This window comes from Oryx dammah, unplaced genomic scaffold (genome assembly GCF_014754425.2).
Source record: "Oryx dammah isolate SB20612 unplaced genomic scaffold, SCBI_Odam_1.1 HiC_scaffold_9, whole genome shotgun sequence".
NCBI lineage: Eukaryota > Metazoa > Chordata > Mammalia > Artiodactyla > Bovidae > Oryx > Oryx dammah.
Window position 1 is genome coordinate 35045759 of NW_024070193.1, and position 16438 is coordinate 35062196.

The 16438-nt window shown below is 37.0% G+C and overlaps 1 protein-coding gene across 1 annotated transcript; it reads left to right on the forward strand.

The window, feature by feature from the left end:
* Positions 1 to 14901: 14901 nt before the first annotated feature.
* On the forward strand, positions 14902 to 16200 carry LOC120867934 (high mobility group protein B3). The gene has a single exon (XM_040246389.1). The coding sequence runs from the start codon at positions 14904 to 14906 to the stop codon at positions 15486 to 15488; it is 585 nt and encodes a 194-aa protein (XP_040102323.1). The 5' UTR covers positions 14902 to 14903; the 3' UTR covers positions 15489 to 16200.
* Positions 16201 to 16438: the final 238 nt, after the last annotated feature.

Sequence of the window (16438 nt, forward strand, 5' to 3'; positions counted from 1 at the left end):
GAATTGAAAGAGACACATGTACCCCAATGTTCATCGCAGCACTGTTTATAATAGCCAGGACATGGAATCAACTTAGATGTCCATCAGCAGACGGATGGATAAGAAAGCTGTGGTACATATACACAATGGAGTATTACTCAGCCATTAAAAAGAATACATTTGAATCAGTTCTAATGAGGTGGATGAAACTGAAGCCTATTATACAGAGTGAAGTAAGCCAGAAAGAAAAACACCAGTACAGTATAATAATGCATATATATGAAATTTAGAAAGATGGTAATGATAACCCTATATGTGAGACAGCAAAAGAGACAGAGATGTATAAAACAGTCTTTTGGACTCTGTGGGAGAGGGCGAGGGTAGGATGACTTGGGAGAATGGCACTGAAACATGTATATTATCATATGTGAAATGAATCACCAGTCCAGGTTCGATGAATGAGACAGGGTGCTTGGGGCTGCTGCACTGGGATGACCCAGAGGGGTGGGATGGGGAGGGAGGTAGGAGGGGGGTTCAGGATGGGAGGGGGGAAGAAAATCTATAGTAATTTTTAAAAATCTCATATAAGAATTATTTCATACTCCCTTGTCTCTGATTCCCTAGAAGATTATATAAACTGCTACATGTTTGTAGCCTTGTGGTGTTCGTCCCTAATCATCACTAAACAAATATTTGTTCTTTGGAAATACATTGCAGGCATTGTTCTTTTCAAATCTCTACATAGAAGTCCCTAATGCCAGTAGGAAGTTCTCTTCTGCATATTTATTTAACAAACCATACGGTCCTTTTTAAGCAAAAACTGATACTTGAATATAGAACTGTTTTTTTGATTAAGGACTGTGAAAGTTATTCTCTGACCTCATTTCAAGTGGGAAAAATGGGTGGAGAGTTTGAAAAGAGAAGGGATTTTAAAATAAGGGTATGGTTTTGAATTTAGAGAAACATAGTTCTGAGTCTTGCTTTTACAGACTGAGGTTACAAGAACCAAGACCAGTTTTCATGTAATGTGCAGTTGATAAAAATATGTCTGACACAGTTTGTTCATTCATGTAATGAGGTTGATAGGATTTACCCCATTTAGTTTCTGTGAGGAATAAATTTGCCAAATAATCACCATGTATGATGTTTAGGGGATCAATACTACCCACACATTGATGGTGAAGCCATTTCAGGGTTGGAAATAAGTTGTGAAATACGAGCTACACAAAAATAGATGTGTTGGAAAATCCTCAGTTGAATATCAATAATTTTTGTCAGTCTTAAGAAGAGGAATTGATAATATATATTTTCTATTGGCAAAGTATCTGTGATTTAAGGAGATGGCTAGGATTCCCCCCCCCTTTTTTTTTTTTTTTTGCTTGTTTTGTTTCTTTGCATTTAATTAGTCCTCAGCAGTGTTTTGGCAGAATTTTGGCCTCATTCTCACCTACCAGCCTACTGCAAAAGAACAATAAGCCTGTCTTGCTTAATATAAACAAGGCCACTAACCAACCTTGAGAATCAGACCAAAAACTCATAATTTGATATAGATAATCCATAATCCAACTATGACCTTTGCATTTTAAAAAATTAATTGAAAAGTGCAGGCTTTGTTTCTGATTGCTTTCGATAATGCTCTGTGCACATGCTCTCTACCTTACCTCAAATGGGGTAACAAGATTCAGGGAATAATATTTCCTGAAATCCTACTTGAAATCCCATAGGTAAATATTTCCTCCCAGCTCCTTCTTTACTAACAAACAAAGCAAAATACAACCCAGAAGCTTTCAGTGTTAGTTCTTTCAGAATTCTCCTTTTTGGTGGAAATAATTAGATCACTGACAAATAGACAGATCCTTACCTAGGAGACAGACGGAATTTGAAAAGGCCAACAAGGTTGTCAGCATTTCAGGAACAGCACATATAAAAGAAGTGGATCTGCAGGGAGAAAGCTGTTTCTTCAATTCAGAGAGGACATTAAACCTAAGCATAAACAACTCAGTTTAATACAATCAAACTTAAACCAGTTTGTGTGGGTAGGTGTGTAACATACTACAGGAAAGAACCATGTATTATGCACTTCTTTTTCAAAATGTGTGTGTGTGTGTGTGTGTGTGTGTATGTTGTGGTGTTGTTCTTTCACTCTGTAAGTTTCTGAGTAATACTCCCAGCAGTTTTAGTTCAGCAACCTTTGGAATTTGTTGAGAAAAATCCAGGAACTATGCTATAGGTCAGAGGCGCTGAGTTCACTTCATGCTTTCACTTGGGTAACTAGGTTAGCTGGATGAACTAAAGGTTGCAATGTGAGGTGGGGGTTTTGACTCTAAAGTCAGAAATCTCAGCAGTAGCAATCATCAAATGGGTTAGTTCTATTTCCAGGGCATGTCTGTATGTGCCCTCTGCCCAGTTTTCAAGTATAGTATATCTCAGGTTTTCAAAGTCAGGCACAAAATCTCCAGTTTAGAACACAAGCAGTGACCCTGATCATTACTGAATGAAGTGCTTCATTCTGTACTGTTTAAAAATATCAGAGAGCATGTCTCTTTGGTTAACAGACACAACACTGATCCTATTTGGATCATCCATTTGGCTAGGCCAGAGGTTCTTACCCCAGGGGTGAATTTCCTGTTTCCCTCATCTCTAAGGGACATCTGGCAAAGTCTGGAGACAATTTAATTGTCATACCTGACATCAAATGAGTTAAGACCAAGGAGTTTTGCTCACCACTCACGTGTCAACAGTGCAAGGTTGAGAAATTCTGGGCCAACTTTTGGACTGAGCAAAAATTCAGATGAAAATTCAACTCAGCTCCTCAAAATTAAAACTTGATAAAGGAAAAGTACCAATGAATATACTAAACATTTATTTTGAGGACACTGAGATTTTTCCATAAAAAACAAGTGGGTACAGAGTTTCTACTAGATTTAGTATTTTTTCCAATTGAAAGAAGAATCTAACTGATCTTCTCTGGGGGAGAATACCAACTCAGTTGTTTGCATTGCTGTAGTTCAATTATGAATAATCTGTAAATTGCTAACCCTTGAGAAATGCCTTTTTAGCTATTTTTCTTGTTTAAGAAAGCATTGTAAAATTAAAATGGCTTTTCCCTATGCAGGTGTACCTTGCCTTAAGCAAGTTCTATATATGAAAACATTGATCTATCAAAAAGATTAATCTGGGCCAAATGGTTGCTTTAGAATAAAAATTTGTAGATTTATAAAGACAATGTAAGAGTGATTCCTGTAGAAACTCAAACTGTGGTATTTTACACAGTGTGATTCAGTGTCCACTTTGGGAAACACATAAATATTAACTTAATTTTTAAAAATTAAAACCAGTTAATCAACTGATCTGGAGAAAGCAATAGCAACCCACTCCAGAACTCTTGCCTGGAAAATCCCATGGACGGTAGAGCCTGGAAGGCTGCAGTCCATGGGGTCGCTAAGAGTCAGACATGACTGAGTGACTTCACTTTCACTTTTCACTTTCTTGCATTGGAGAAGGAAATGGCAACCCACTCCAGTGTTCTTGCCTGGAGAATCCCAGGGACAGGGGAGCCTGGTGGGCTGCTGTCTATGGCATTGCACAGAGTCGGACACGACTGAAGCAACTTAAAAAAAAAATCAACAGATCATTTTAATAGAACAACCAGCTAATTTTCTAACAAAAATGACTACTTATTTTCCTCTAAGTAAATAAAATTGTTAAAGCATAGGTTCTATATAATTGCTGTACTTATCAAACAGGTTCCAAAGATGTGTGTGTGTGGGTGTGTATTCCCTACTCCACTATCATTTTACATGAAATACTGCCAAAGGTAAAACATTATGTTTCCTCATCAGGATACATCTTTAGGAGTGTTAACCCAACTGGACAGGTTATACATAACACTATTTCATTAACTGATTCATTCATCTGTTCTATCATTCGTTTATATTGGGTTGGCTAAAATGGTTGCTTGGGTTTTCCTATAAGATGTTAGGAAAAATCCAAGTGAATTTTTTGGCCAACCCAATGTACACATATATGCATATGTAACTGTGAGATGCCTTCTAGCATCCAAGCCCTAGGTTATGGTGATGCAGTTTTTTAAAATAGGACAGCCTTCTAGGGAAAATGAAATATTATTTTAAAAATATAACTTTAAGTCCCTTAGGATGAAATATAGAATGACAGGTATATTCCCCTCAAGTGTCAATGGAAACTTGAAGACCACTTCATGTTATGACACTTTTCAGTTATTATGACTTTATTTTAATAAACTCATCTGTAGACTTTTGGGAAAAGCATTCATTCATAATAGAATACAGAAGCCAGGCCAGAATATGTTTATAGAAGAACATTTTTAAATGATAAGATGTCCATCAGCAGATGAATGGATAAGAAAGCTGTGGTACATATACACAGTGGAGTATTACTCAGCCATTAAAAAGAATTCATTTGAATCAGTTCTAATGAGGTAGAAGAAACTGGAGCCTATTATACAGAGTGAAGTAAGCCAGAAAGAAAAACACCAATACAGTATACTAATGCATATATATGGAATTTAGAATCATGGTAATGATAACCCTATATGCAAGACAGCAAAAGAGACACAGATGTATAGAACAGGCTTTTGGACTAGAGAGAGGGAAAGAGTGGGGTGATTTGGGAGAATGGCATTGAAACATATATAATATCATATATGAAACGAATTGCCAGACCAGGTTCGGTGCATGATACAGGATGCTTGGGGCTGGTGCACTGGAACGACCCAGAGGGATGGTACGGGGAGGGAGGAGGGATTCAGGATAGGGAGCACGTGTATACCTGTGGCAGATTCATGTTGATGTATGGCAAAACCAATACAATATTGTAAAGTAACTAACCTTCAATTAAAATAAATAAATTTATATTTTAAAAAATAAAAAAGTTTAAAAAAAGAGATAACTATTGCCTAAAACTTTATCAATGATATACTCTGTGTAATGTAATTTAGCCATTTTCTACTGGTAGAGTCTTCCTTTGATTAAGGTTCAAATAGATCCAAAATTGATCAAATGTACAGTGTTGTTAAAATTGTTGTTAAAATACAGCTTTGGAAAATTCATCATACTACTCTGAAACTCTGTTTTATGATTCTTAAAGTGTGTATAATAATAATCAGAATTTTGTTCAATAATTTAAAATTAAGCATCTATAATTTCTAGCATCAGTAGGTAAACAAAAAGTGGTAGTTTAATTTCTCTTAACTATGATAAGTTAGTCATCATACTTGAAAAAGTTCTTACAGAAAATTTATTTTAAAATAAATGATAAATATACACATATGTCCCAGAGAAGGCAATGGCAACCCACTCCAGTACTTTTGCCTGGAAAATGCCATGGACAGAGGAGCCTGGTGGGCTGCAGTCCATGGGGTCGGGAAGAGTCAGACACGACTGAGCTACTTCCCTTTCACTTTTCACTTTCATGCATTGGAAAAGGAAATGGCAACCCACTCCAGCATTCTTGCCTGGAGAATCCCAGGGAACAGCAGAGCCTGGTGGGCTGCCATCTATGGGGTCGCACAGAGTCAGACACGACTGAAGTGACTTAGCAGCAGCAGTAGCATATACATATGTAACACATTCTTTCTAAGAAACATTATAAAATGATAGTATTTTTGTAAAAAGGTGAGAAATCTAACTGTTAGCTTGATAAGATAGACTGAACTAAAAGAGATTCGTGTTGCTATAGTACAGAAAAAATACTTTAATACACGATCGTTAAACATTCAAAATTTTAAAGATGAGTATTGGACAAAGATTTATGTGATACTCACATGGCACCATATGATATGGAAGAGAATCAGTTTATACCTAAATGAGAAGCTTTTATTATACATTAAATAAGGTGAAAGTGAAAATTAAGTCTCTCAGTCGTGTCCGACTCTTTGCAACCCCATGGACTGTAGCCCACCAGGCTCCTCCATCCATTGGATTCTCCAGGTAAGAATACTGGAGTGGGTTGCCAGTTCCTTCTCCAGGGGATCTTCCTGACCCAGGTTTCCCACATTAGAGGCAGATGCTTTAACCTCGGGTTCACCCAAAATCCCAAACCATCAGTATGTGTTGCAGATGTGATTCAGAATTTTGAGATGGGAAGATTATTGTGGATTATTTGAGTGAACCCAATGTAGTCAATCACAAAGTTCCTTATAAATGGGAGATAGGAAGATCAGAATTTGTAGTTGGAGGTGTGACAACTGCAACAAGAGTTTGGAATAATGCAAAGCAAGAGCTAAGAGCCAAAGAATGTAAGAATATGAAAGAGGCAAAAAATAGATTCTCCCCAGAACATTCTAGAAGGAATGCAGCCTCCAAGCACCTTGATTTTGGAGTTCTGACCTCCAGAAATGGCAGGTGATGAATTCATGTAATTCTAAGCCATTGAGTTCCTGACCATTACAGCAGCAATGGAAAACATAAGGTCTAAATATACCCAAGTTTTGAAAAAAAAAACAAAACACATAAAAGAAGAAGACTGAAAATGACACAGTAATTAAGTAGTCAAAGGACAGTAAAAGCTCTGTTAAAATCCTAGAGTGGGTAGCCTTTCCCTTCTCCAGAGGATCTTCCCAATTCAGGGATCGAACACAGGTGGTCTGCAGTACAGGCAGATTCTTTACCAGCTGAGCCACAAGGGAAGCCCAAGAATACTGGAGTGGGTAGCCTATCCCTTCTCCAGCAGATCTTCCAGAGCCAGGAATCAAATCAGGATCTCCTACATTGCAGCCAGATTCTTTACCAACAGAGCTCTCAGGGAAGCCTGTTAAAAGCTAAGATATATTATATATTTATATTCATTGCAAAAGTAGTATAATTACTTTTTATATATACCCAATTGCTATAGAATTTTCAAATTGTATTGAATTCATTTTACAGTAGTATGAAAGACGACTGAAATAATGTGTAATACAAACACTATGAGACAGTTGTAATAAAATATGAAAACATCATAGTTTATTTCTCAGTTGGAATATATTTGTCACTTTGTTTATCAGTAAAGTCTTTCTTCCTGGTCAAAACTTCAGCTCAACTAGAAGTTAATTCTATTTTGTATTCTTGTTATTTTGGAATTAATTATAGATGTTAATGTCTTTCTGGCAAGCATCGTTTAAGTAAGCTTTAGAAAAATATCAATTTGTTTTCCATATGATAGTAAAATTGATTTCACTGTAGGCCAATTTCTCTTTGTGTGGTCATATTTCTCTACTAATGTAATTTCATTTTAAATTGCTCACTAGAAACCAGTGTCTATGTTATGGTATATGATTAGACAAAGATCTGTTAACATTTTCCCAGTTTTATACCACTTTCCCCTATGGTTAAGAATGACCTCTTGTTTGATTCTACTGAAAGGAACTGGGGCTTATGGTTGAAATGTACCACAGAGGAAAACAATGAATGACAATAGAGGTTTGAGAAGGGAAAACAATTGCTAGAAAATCTCCATCTTATTTAATGCCCAGGATGCTGATTACTTTGGGGAAGAAATAAATTTGTGTTGGCTTTGGGGAAATCAGTTTGTGGACTACAGTGCTTTAGGGGAATTTTGTTGCATTTTTAATTCCCTGACCTAGGTCGCTCCAATCAAACAAAATTTTATTCTTTTCACTTGTGTTCCAGATGGAAGAAAATGTAAACAGCTGTCCAAGTGGAGATGGAGCCTTTTCTTCCACATTCTTGCATGCCATTATGTTAGAGATTTACTTTTTCAGCAAATTGAAACTTCTAAAACCTAGTAATCAAAATTTCCCCTTTTCCTACACTTTGTATTCCAATGATCATCAATTGCTTACTTTCAGAAATAGTTTTTCAAAGATGAAGCTATGATGAGTATGCATGGTCATTATCATATTTACTCTTGTCAGTACCATATAGCATTATGTTGTTTACAATAATTAGCTGGTGGAAGTGATTCTGTAAACACAGCAATGTGACAGTCTGCATATAGAAAAGCAAGTCACTGTTCAGAGACAGATTTGGCTGCTATGCAGTGACTATTGGTTATGACTATAATGTAAAGGTCCAAGATAATGAATATATATGAAAGAAGATAGAGAATTTAGAAATTTTAATAAAATCAATGGGAGATAAGTCTTTTCTTAAGTTGATATGCTAATTATATTCACTTAAGAAGCAAAACAATAAAATTGGATAATTAATGTATTGAATGTACACAAATTTAATTTTATGCATAGGATATACCCCTACCTTATTTTTCATATTAAATGGACAGTGAATGTAATCACATCAAAATCAACCAATGCAAGCTATCAAAACCTATGAGTTGTTTAGTCATTAAGTCACGTCTGACTCTTTGCAATGTTATGTACTGTAGCCCACCAGGCTCCTCTGTCCATGGGATTTCCTAGGCAAGAATACGAGTGGGTTGCCACTTCCTCCTCCAGGGGATCTTCTCAACCCAGGGCTCAAACTGCATGTCTACACCGCAGGCGGGTTCTTTACCGCTAAGCCAGATATGTATAATGTTTCAAGATTTTCTGACCATTGGAAAACATTAAATGCATTGTTTAAGTTGTCTTCAAGCAGGTAGAGATAAAGTATCACTATCCACAAAGAAGAAATTAAAGAATAATTGAGAAGAACAAAGAAGTATTGACTAACATGGACTTAGAGGAGCAGACACAAGGATATATACACAAAACCATATATGTTACTCAATGCGAATTGTATAAGCTTTTCAAGAATAATTTCAATTTTATGGGATTGTTGCTTTCTGTGCTATCTTCAGATCCTGAGTTTCTCATAAAACATAACTTTACCTTCTATTCACCAATTCAGCAGACCTTCAATTTTTTCTTTGAACACCTTCTATTTTCAAGGATCCATTCACGGGAGAAACATGAAGAATCAGAATGTTTCAATTGTACAGTTATTAAAAATAAAAAATGATATGATTTAATATTGGAATTCACAATGTGCTAACAAAACATGAAGAAAGTTGAAAGTGGTATGAGAAGAAAAGCTATTTGATTTCCCCATTAAAATATATTGGAGTTTTAGAGTTCCAATGGTTTGCTAAATTATTAATAGAAGTTAGATTATGCAAATTGGAGAATAAATTGGCTAAATATACATATTTACTAGCATATTTTAAGGAAAAGCAAATGTATATTTCTACATGTACTTTTGTGTCTCACTTCCTTTTTCTGGAAATGAATGGAGAAAATGGATTTTCAAAATTATTTTATTGCCAAAGAAGAAACAATTTAGATAGTGAAATGATCATACCAATTCTAAGTGCCAAAATTTCATATTGAGAGTGAGAGTTCGAAGGAGTTTCTTTTAGGAGAATCTTTGAAAACTACTAACTTTTGTTTCCTCCTAAATGTGTACTTGTTTACTTACTTTTGTAAGGGATTCTTATTAAGGTGTTGTTCCCCCCCTCTCCTCTGATGAACTTATAAAACTGAATAATCTCTTAGTGTGGTTAGATTAAAATCTCCTGTCATGTGGTGACCCAAGGACAAGCTTCTGTAGTAGATGCTGTTGTTGCCCTGCCCAGATCACTTTTCCAGATCCGTTCACAAGGCCATCAGCAGCTGTGAGAATGGGCTGCTTAAGGCTAAGTGTGTTCTTTTTTTTTTTTTTTCACAGAAGTGCCCTCAGTTAACTGGATCTGTTTTTTTGGCTGAGAAAGCCTACTGCTCTCCACCTTGTTGTCATTGTTCAGTCTCTCAGTCATGTCTGAAGTCTTTGCAAACAAATGGACTGCAGCACGTCAAGCCTCTCTGTCCCTCACTATATTCACCTACTCTCTTCCAAAGACCATAGCAAAAACTGACTTTGTGAGGGTGCAGAGGATGCTTTTCTTACAACAAAGTGGAATAAACCTTGTGGTGCAATCCATACTCCAAAGATTTCCATTGAGACAGGCTAAAGTTAGTTTATGTCTACTGAGATTTTTTCCTCTCCCCTCACCTACTTTTCTTACTCCGTTTACCCAGAGAGCACTCATCCTATAAACTATTTGAATAAGAATTCCTATCTCAATCTTTCTTCCAGGAAAATGATAATTAAATAAATATGGAATGACGCTTTCATTCATGGTAGAAGCCACTAAGTGGCACCTAGGACAATAAGTTTACTGGTGAATATATATCTTGATGGACCTTGCTACATGTAGTATTCAAAAAGAAATCAATTTAAGTGACTATTTAGCAAACTCATGAAATACAACACTGATAATGCCACTTTTGTTTTCTTTTTTTCCCAGATTATTATTCTTTTGAGAAAGTCAGTTTAAGAAGGTTCAGTCAAGCAGTAACAACAGCAACCACTAAAACAGAAAAAAAGACTCTGGACCTCACAAACCAATCTATTCTAGTCTACAGATTGCCAAAAGAAAAAGTTACAAAATACTAGTTATGAATAAATTGGGAACTGACTAGGTACAAAGATTCTATAAAGATATTGAGGACAGCTTATGATGGTACAGTTGGATTATGGTTTATACATACACATGATTATACATTTGCAGTCTTCCTTGATAGCTCAGTTGGTAAAGACTCTGCCTGCAATGTAGGAGACCTGGGATCGATCCCTGGGTTGGGAAGATCCCCTGGAGAAGGGAAAAGCTACCCACTCCAGTATTATGGCCTGGAGAATTCCATGGACTGTATAGTCCATGGGGTTGCAAAGAGTCAGACATGACTGAGCTACTTTCACTTCACTTCATCCACTTGAAACTAGACAGAAAAATATAGGCTGCTAAAATGACTTCTGAGTTTAACCCTTCCCACTTATTTTCCTCAAACACCCAATTATCTCTCATCAGTCTTGACAGTGAATTGTCTTGTTAAAGAGCCTGCAATTGCATTACAGATAAGCTTCAAATATTGATTTGAACCTTTTACTTCCTTGGTCTGAGATACCATGGTAAGGCTAAAAATGTTCAAATCTGTTGCTGCAGAAAAGAAAAGAAATGTCTCCAGAGAAAGACAGATTTCAGAGACATGCACAAAACAGTTTGCTACATTTCTACTTCACTGGACACCATGTAGGCATGGCCTATGCTGGTTCAGAGAAGAAGGAAGTACAAAAGGGTGAGCAGTGAAGGCAGCTCTGGGACCCAGTAAGTGTTCAATAAATACACAAGTCAGGGGGTTATGAAGTGAGGTTTCTGCTACACAGCCTCTGCCAGCCACATCATGGCAGTCAGCAGGAAGGAAATGCTGTGGAGACAAAAACTCAACAATACCTACTTTATAGTCATGCAAATTAATGAGTTTGCTGTGTAAGAGAGTTAGTGTGAGCTCCTTGGGGTAAAGCAAACAAACTTATAAACGAAACTCCTCTCCATCTCTTAACCCTCAGAAATGTATATCATAATGAAACACTATAAGATGCTCACTAAATGAATAAATGAAGGGGTGAATAATAAATTTAGAACAATTACTGTGTGTTTATTTGGCATCGTAAGAGAGTGACAAACGTTAGGACGGAATTCTAGCCTTACCAGCCCCACTTTCACTCTTAGCTGCTTCTCTGTCACTTCTGACTTCATCTGATGTTTTGTGTACTCACTGCTTCCTTTTCCATTCAGAATCTTTGTCCTCATTGTTTCCAATGTTAGTCATATTTTTGTTTTGTTTTGTTTTGCTTCCCTTCTTGAACGGAATGAATTCTTATCTATTCTTTAGACCTTAGGATCACACATTTTATTTTTAAGGGCGTTTTCCCAGAACTCCAGTTTCCATAATCAGTTTATTTGGTTTCTACTAATCACTCTACCTTGAATTTAGGGATTTAGTTTTTACTTGATAAGAGGTTGATTTGAAGATTCATCTTATCATTAATTAAATAGTATTATAACTGAAAGTAAACAGAGAATAATTATCTAATTAATGTCATCATTGTGAACTACTAATTTAGGTAACCACTTTGAAGTAATTTGTATTTTTCCCTTTAGAGTAAACTCTTAATTTATTTTTAATTTTTCCAAATGACTCTACTCAGTAAACCTATCTAAGATAATAAGAATAGTATTGGCTATATTAAGCAATCAAATATCATAAAATTTTCCTAGGAATACAATTTCTACCGATAAGCAAAATGTTAATTACATGGTATGTTTGAAACTTATCTTGTTCTTACTACACAATCATATAAACATTTGTGATTACTATCTTATTTCTTCCATTTTTAGATTTAACTTACTAATATATTAGCTTAATTGAAAAAATTATTTTATAGGACACATATACAAATACTACAACTCATGTAAGAACTGACTTAAAAGGAAATACAATCATGAGTTCTTCTGCTGGAAATTTGCTGGCAGGTTATTCAGAAAAAGGCCAGATGCTTTCAGATGATTAGACTCAACTCTCAACATATTATAGAAGGCATCTAGAATAAACAATTATTATCTAATATCCATTCTTGTGCCTCATGAATCTACATGGAATCAAGTGATTCATTCCTCCAATGGAGAGTGAGCAAAGCTGGTGTGTGCCTCTGGTCTTGACATACACATGTGGATATATTTTCCCCAAGTTTTTTCTCTCCCCAGCAGACATATAAACAAAGGACTATGAGGTGACAAAGTTAAGAGCTAGAAGAAGCCTAGCTTCTGAATTACCCCTTGGAAGACAGTCAAAATCCATGTAACTTGCACTGGGCTTAGACTATGTTATGCCAGGGAAATTCTGGGTTTATTTTTACCATAGCATAGACTTGCCTCACTTGACTATAACATGGCTTGAGATTCATATAAACAAAGTATCACACATGGTGTTTAAGTAATAAAATCAATCCAACAAAATTCTATTTAATGAGTACTAAGTAGTATACTGCATGTTGGAAACACAGACAGAAATAACACCCTTTCTCTAGAGCAGGAGAAGCATAGCTTTATAACTCAATAAACAAATGGCATATGAGGTTATCATCATTTCTCCAAAAAAAGATAAGTATTTGTGCTACATGGCTTAGGATGCCATAACAAAACACCATTGACTAAGGAACATAAACAACAGATTCATATTTTCTCACAATTCTGGAGGCTGAAAGGCCAAGATCCATCAAGGTTGGATTCTGGGGAAGACTCTCTTCCTGGCTTGCAGACAGCTGCTTTCTTCTTTGTCTACACAAGGCAGAGAGAGGAAGATTCAGAGAGAGAGGTCTTCCTATTCTTATTAGATTAGGACCCACACTTTGACCTCATTTAACCTTAATTACCTCCTCTGGACCTTATCTCCTAAGATACAGTAACTTTTACATTTGGGGTTCAGTTCAGTTCAGCCGCTCAGTCGTGTCCAACTCTTTGAGACCCCATGAATCACAGCACACCAGGCCTCCCTATGCATCACCAACTCCCAGAGTTCACTCAGACTCATGTTCATTGAGTCAGTGATGCCATCCAGCCATCTCATCTGTTGTCCCCTTCTCCTCCTGCCCCCAATCCCTCCCAGCATCAGAGTCTTTTCCAATGAGTCAGCTCTTTGCATGAGGTGGCCAAAGCATTGGAGTTTCAGCTTTAGTATCAGTCCTTCCAAAGAAATCCCAGGGCTGATCTCCTTTAGGATGGACTGGTTGGATCTCCTTGCAGTCCAAGGGATTCTCAAGAGGGTTCAGCATATAAATTTTAGGGGCAAGGGGGAACAATTTATTACATTTTTTTTTCTAGGATTAGGTATTAAATATTATATATAGAAAGGTGAAGAAAGGGAATAAGGCTTTCAGAGAGTAGGTATGGTTTCTTAACTAATTCACATTATGAAATAAAAGTTATTAAAATTCAGAATATTAAACATGCAATCAAATATACATGAGCTTCGCTGGTGGCTAAGAGGGTAAAGAATCTGCCTACAATGAGGGAGTCCTGGATTCCATCCCTGGGTCAAGAGGATCCCCTGAAGGGAATATCTACCCACTCTAGTATTCTTGCCTAGAGACTCCCATGGACAAAGGAGCCTGGCAGTCTAGTCCATGGGGGTCACAAAGAGTTGGACATGACTGAGTGATTAACATAACACACAAATATATACACAAACACAAAAATATTGAGTATAAAAATTTGGAGATTAAAAATATAATTAAGTTAAAAGAACCAAGAAGATCAATACTAGAATGGAAAAGAGATGATAAATATAAGATCAAAAAAATGCAACAACTTATTTTGAATTTTTAGAAATAAAGAGCAGAATAAAGAAAAGGGAAAGAATTATCAAGAAATAATAAAACAATTCCCCAGCACATAAGAGACATATATTTTGAGATTAAAATAATTAAAACTGACAAATGAGGGAAAATCTTAAAAAATGATATATCTTAACCTACTTTCATAAGATATCATAGAAACAAAACAAAGTATAAAATTTCCAGAAAATAAAAGATAATCTATGATATATTAAGAATCAGAAACTGACTGGCATTGTAAAACCAGTTTTTAGTAGATAATACTTTCACAGTTTGTGGGAAAACTATTTTGACTATAAACCCTATACCAAACAACCAGTGCCCAAGTATTTCTCCAACAAAAAGACTCACAGGTTATATATGGGTATGTGCTAAAAAAAATAAAGGTGAAAACCAAGAGAGAGAAAGATTTGGACTATAAGAAAAAATAAAAATAACTTTAAAGTGCTATAAAATTAGCTGCAAGCTGATGGCCAGAAAGGATCTAACTCAGTGAAGGAAATTGTGAGATGTAAATTGAATGTCTTCCAAAAAAAATTTAAAAAGGGGGGACATTAATAAGAACCTATAGCATCAACCTGAGCTCCTCACTGTCGGGGCTGCGTTCCCTCCGCGGAACCCGTCTCGGCCGACGCCCCCTGGGGCAGCAGCCCAGGGACCTTGACCCCCCCTGAAGCCAGATGTTCGGGCAGCTGCGGCGGCGCGAGCGGAGGGGCAGGGGCGACTGCAGTCAAGATGGCTAAAGGTGATCCCAAGAAACCAAAGGGCAAGATGTCTGCTTATGCCTTCTTTATGCAGACGTGCAGAGAGGAACATAAGAAGAAAAACCCAGAGGTCCCTGTCAATTTTGCTGAATTTTCCAAGAAATGCTCTGAGAGGTGGAAGACCATGTCCGGGAAAGAGAAGTCGAAGTTCGATGACATGGCAAAGGCGGATAAAGTGCGCTATGATCGGGAAATGAAGGATTATGGACCAGCTAAGGGAGGCAAGAAGAAGAAGGACCCTAATGCCCCCAAGAGACCACCGTCTGGATTTTTCCTATTCTGCTCTGAATTCCGCCCCAAGATCAAGTCTGCAAACCCTGGCATCTCTATTGGAGATGTGGCGAAGAAGCTGGGCGAGATGTGGAATAACTTAAGTGACAGTGAGAAGCAGCCATACATCAACAAGGCAGCGAAGCTGAAGGAGAAGTATGAGAAGGATGTCGCAGACTATAAGTCTAAAGGGAAGTTTGATGGCACCAAGGGTGCTGCTAAAGTTGCCCGGAAAAAGGTGGAAGAGGAAGATGAAGAGGATGAGGAGGAGGAGGAGGAGGAATAAAAAAAAAAAATCAAAAACTGTTGATCTGTCTCCTTGTGAATACCTTAGAGTAGGGAGCGCCTTGATTGACACACCTCTCACCCAAGATGTGTCTGTTGCCCTCATTAGGTTTAATTACCCAATTGGATCATGATCATATCTTAGTGCTCTAGCAATTGTCAGTGGTTTATATTAAGTGGCCATGGGTGTCTGGAGCACCTGGAAACTGTATCAAAGTTGTACATATTTCCAAACATTTTTAAAATGAAAGGCTCTCGTGTTCTCCTCACTCTGTGCACTTTGCTGTTGGTGTGACAAGGCATTTAAAGATGTTTCTGGCATTTTTTTTTTTTTCAATTTGTAAGGTGGTGTGTTAATTCTATGGTCATGGGCTAGAAATCCTGAGTTCTCAACTGTACATATCTATAGTTTGTAAAAAGAACAAAGCAACCGAGACACACTCTTGATGCTCCTTGCTTGGTGTGGAGGCTGTGGGGGCAATGCCTTCCGGAGGGGCTGTAGCTCAGGGCGTGCACTGTGGGGCTGGACCTGTGGACACTGCAGTGGGCATCCATTTAGCTTCAGGTTGTCTTGTTTTTGTATATAGCGACATAGCATTCCGCTGCCATTCTTAGCTGTGGAAGGGGCGGGGCGGGGGGGGGGCCCAGCAGGCATGAGAAGTGTTTTGGATCCTTTTTAGTTGAAGTGCAGTAGTTTTAAACTGTTTTGTTTTGTTTTTTAAAACAAACTGTAGAACTGTTCATTGTCAGCAAAGCCAAGAGCCACTGCACCAGTGAAAGTTCAAGAACCTTCTGTACTAATCATGATCTGCAAAGTTCTGTTATTTTTTTTGTATGTTTAGAATGTTGAAATGTTTTTGAAGTTAAATAAACAGTATTACATTAAAAAAAAAAGAACCTATAAAATGATAGTTGTATGTCAATTGATACTTGCCAAAAAGAATATTTTTT

Coding starts and splice junctions, on each gene's coding strand:
- LOC120867934 (XM_040246389.1), top strand. CDS start 14,904: ATGGCTAAAGGTGATCCCAAGAAACCAAAGGGCAAGATGTCTGCTTAT.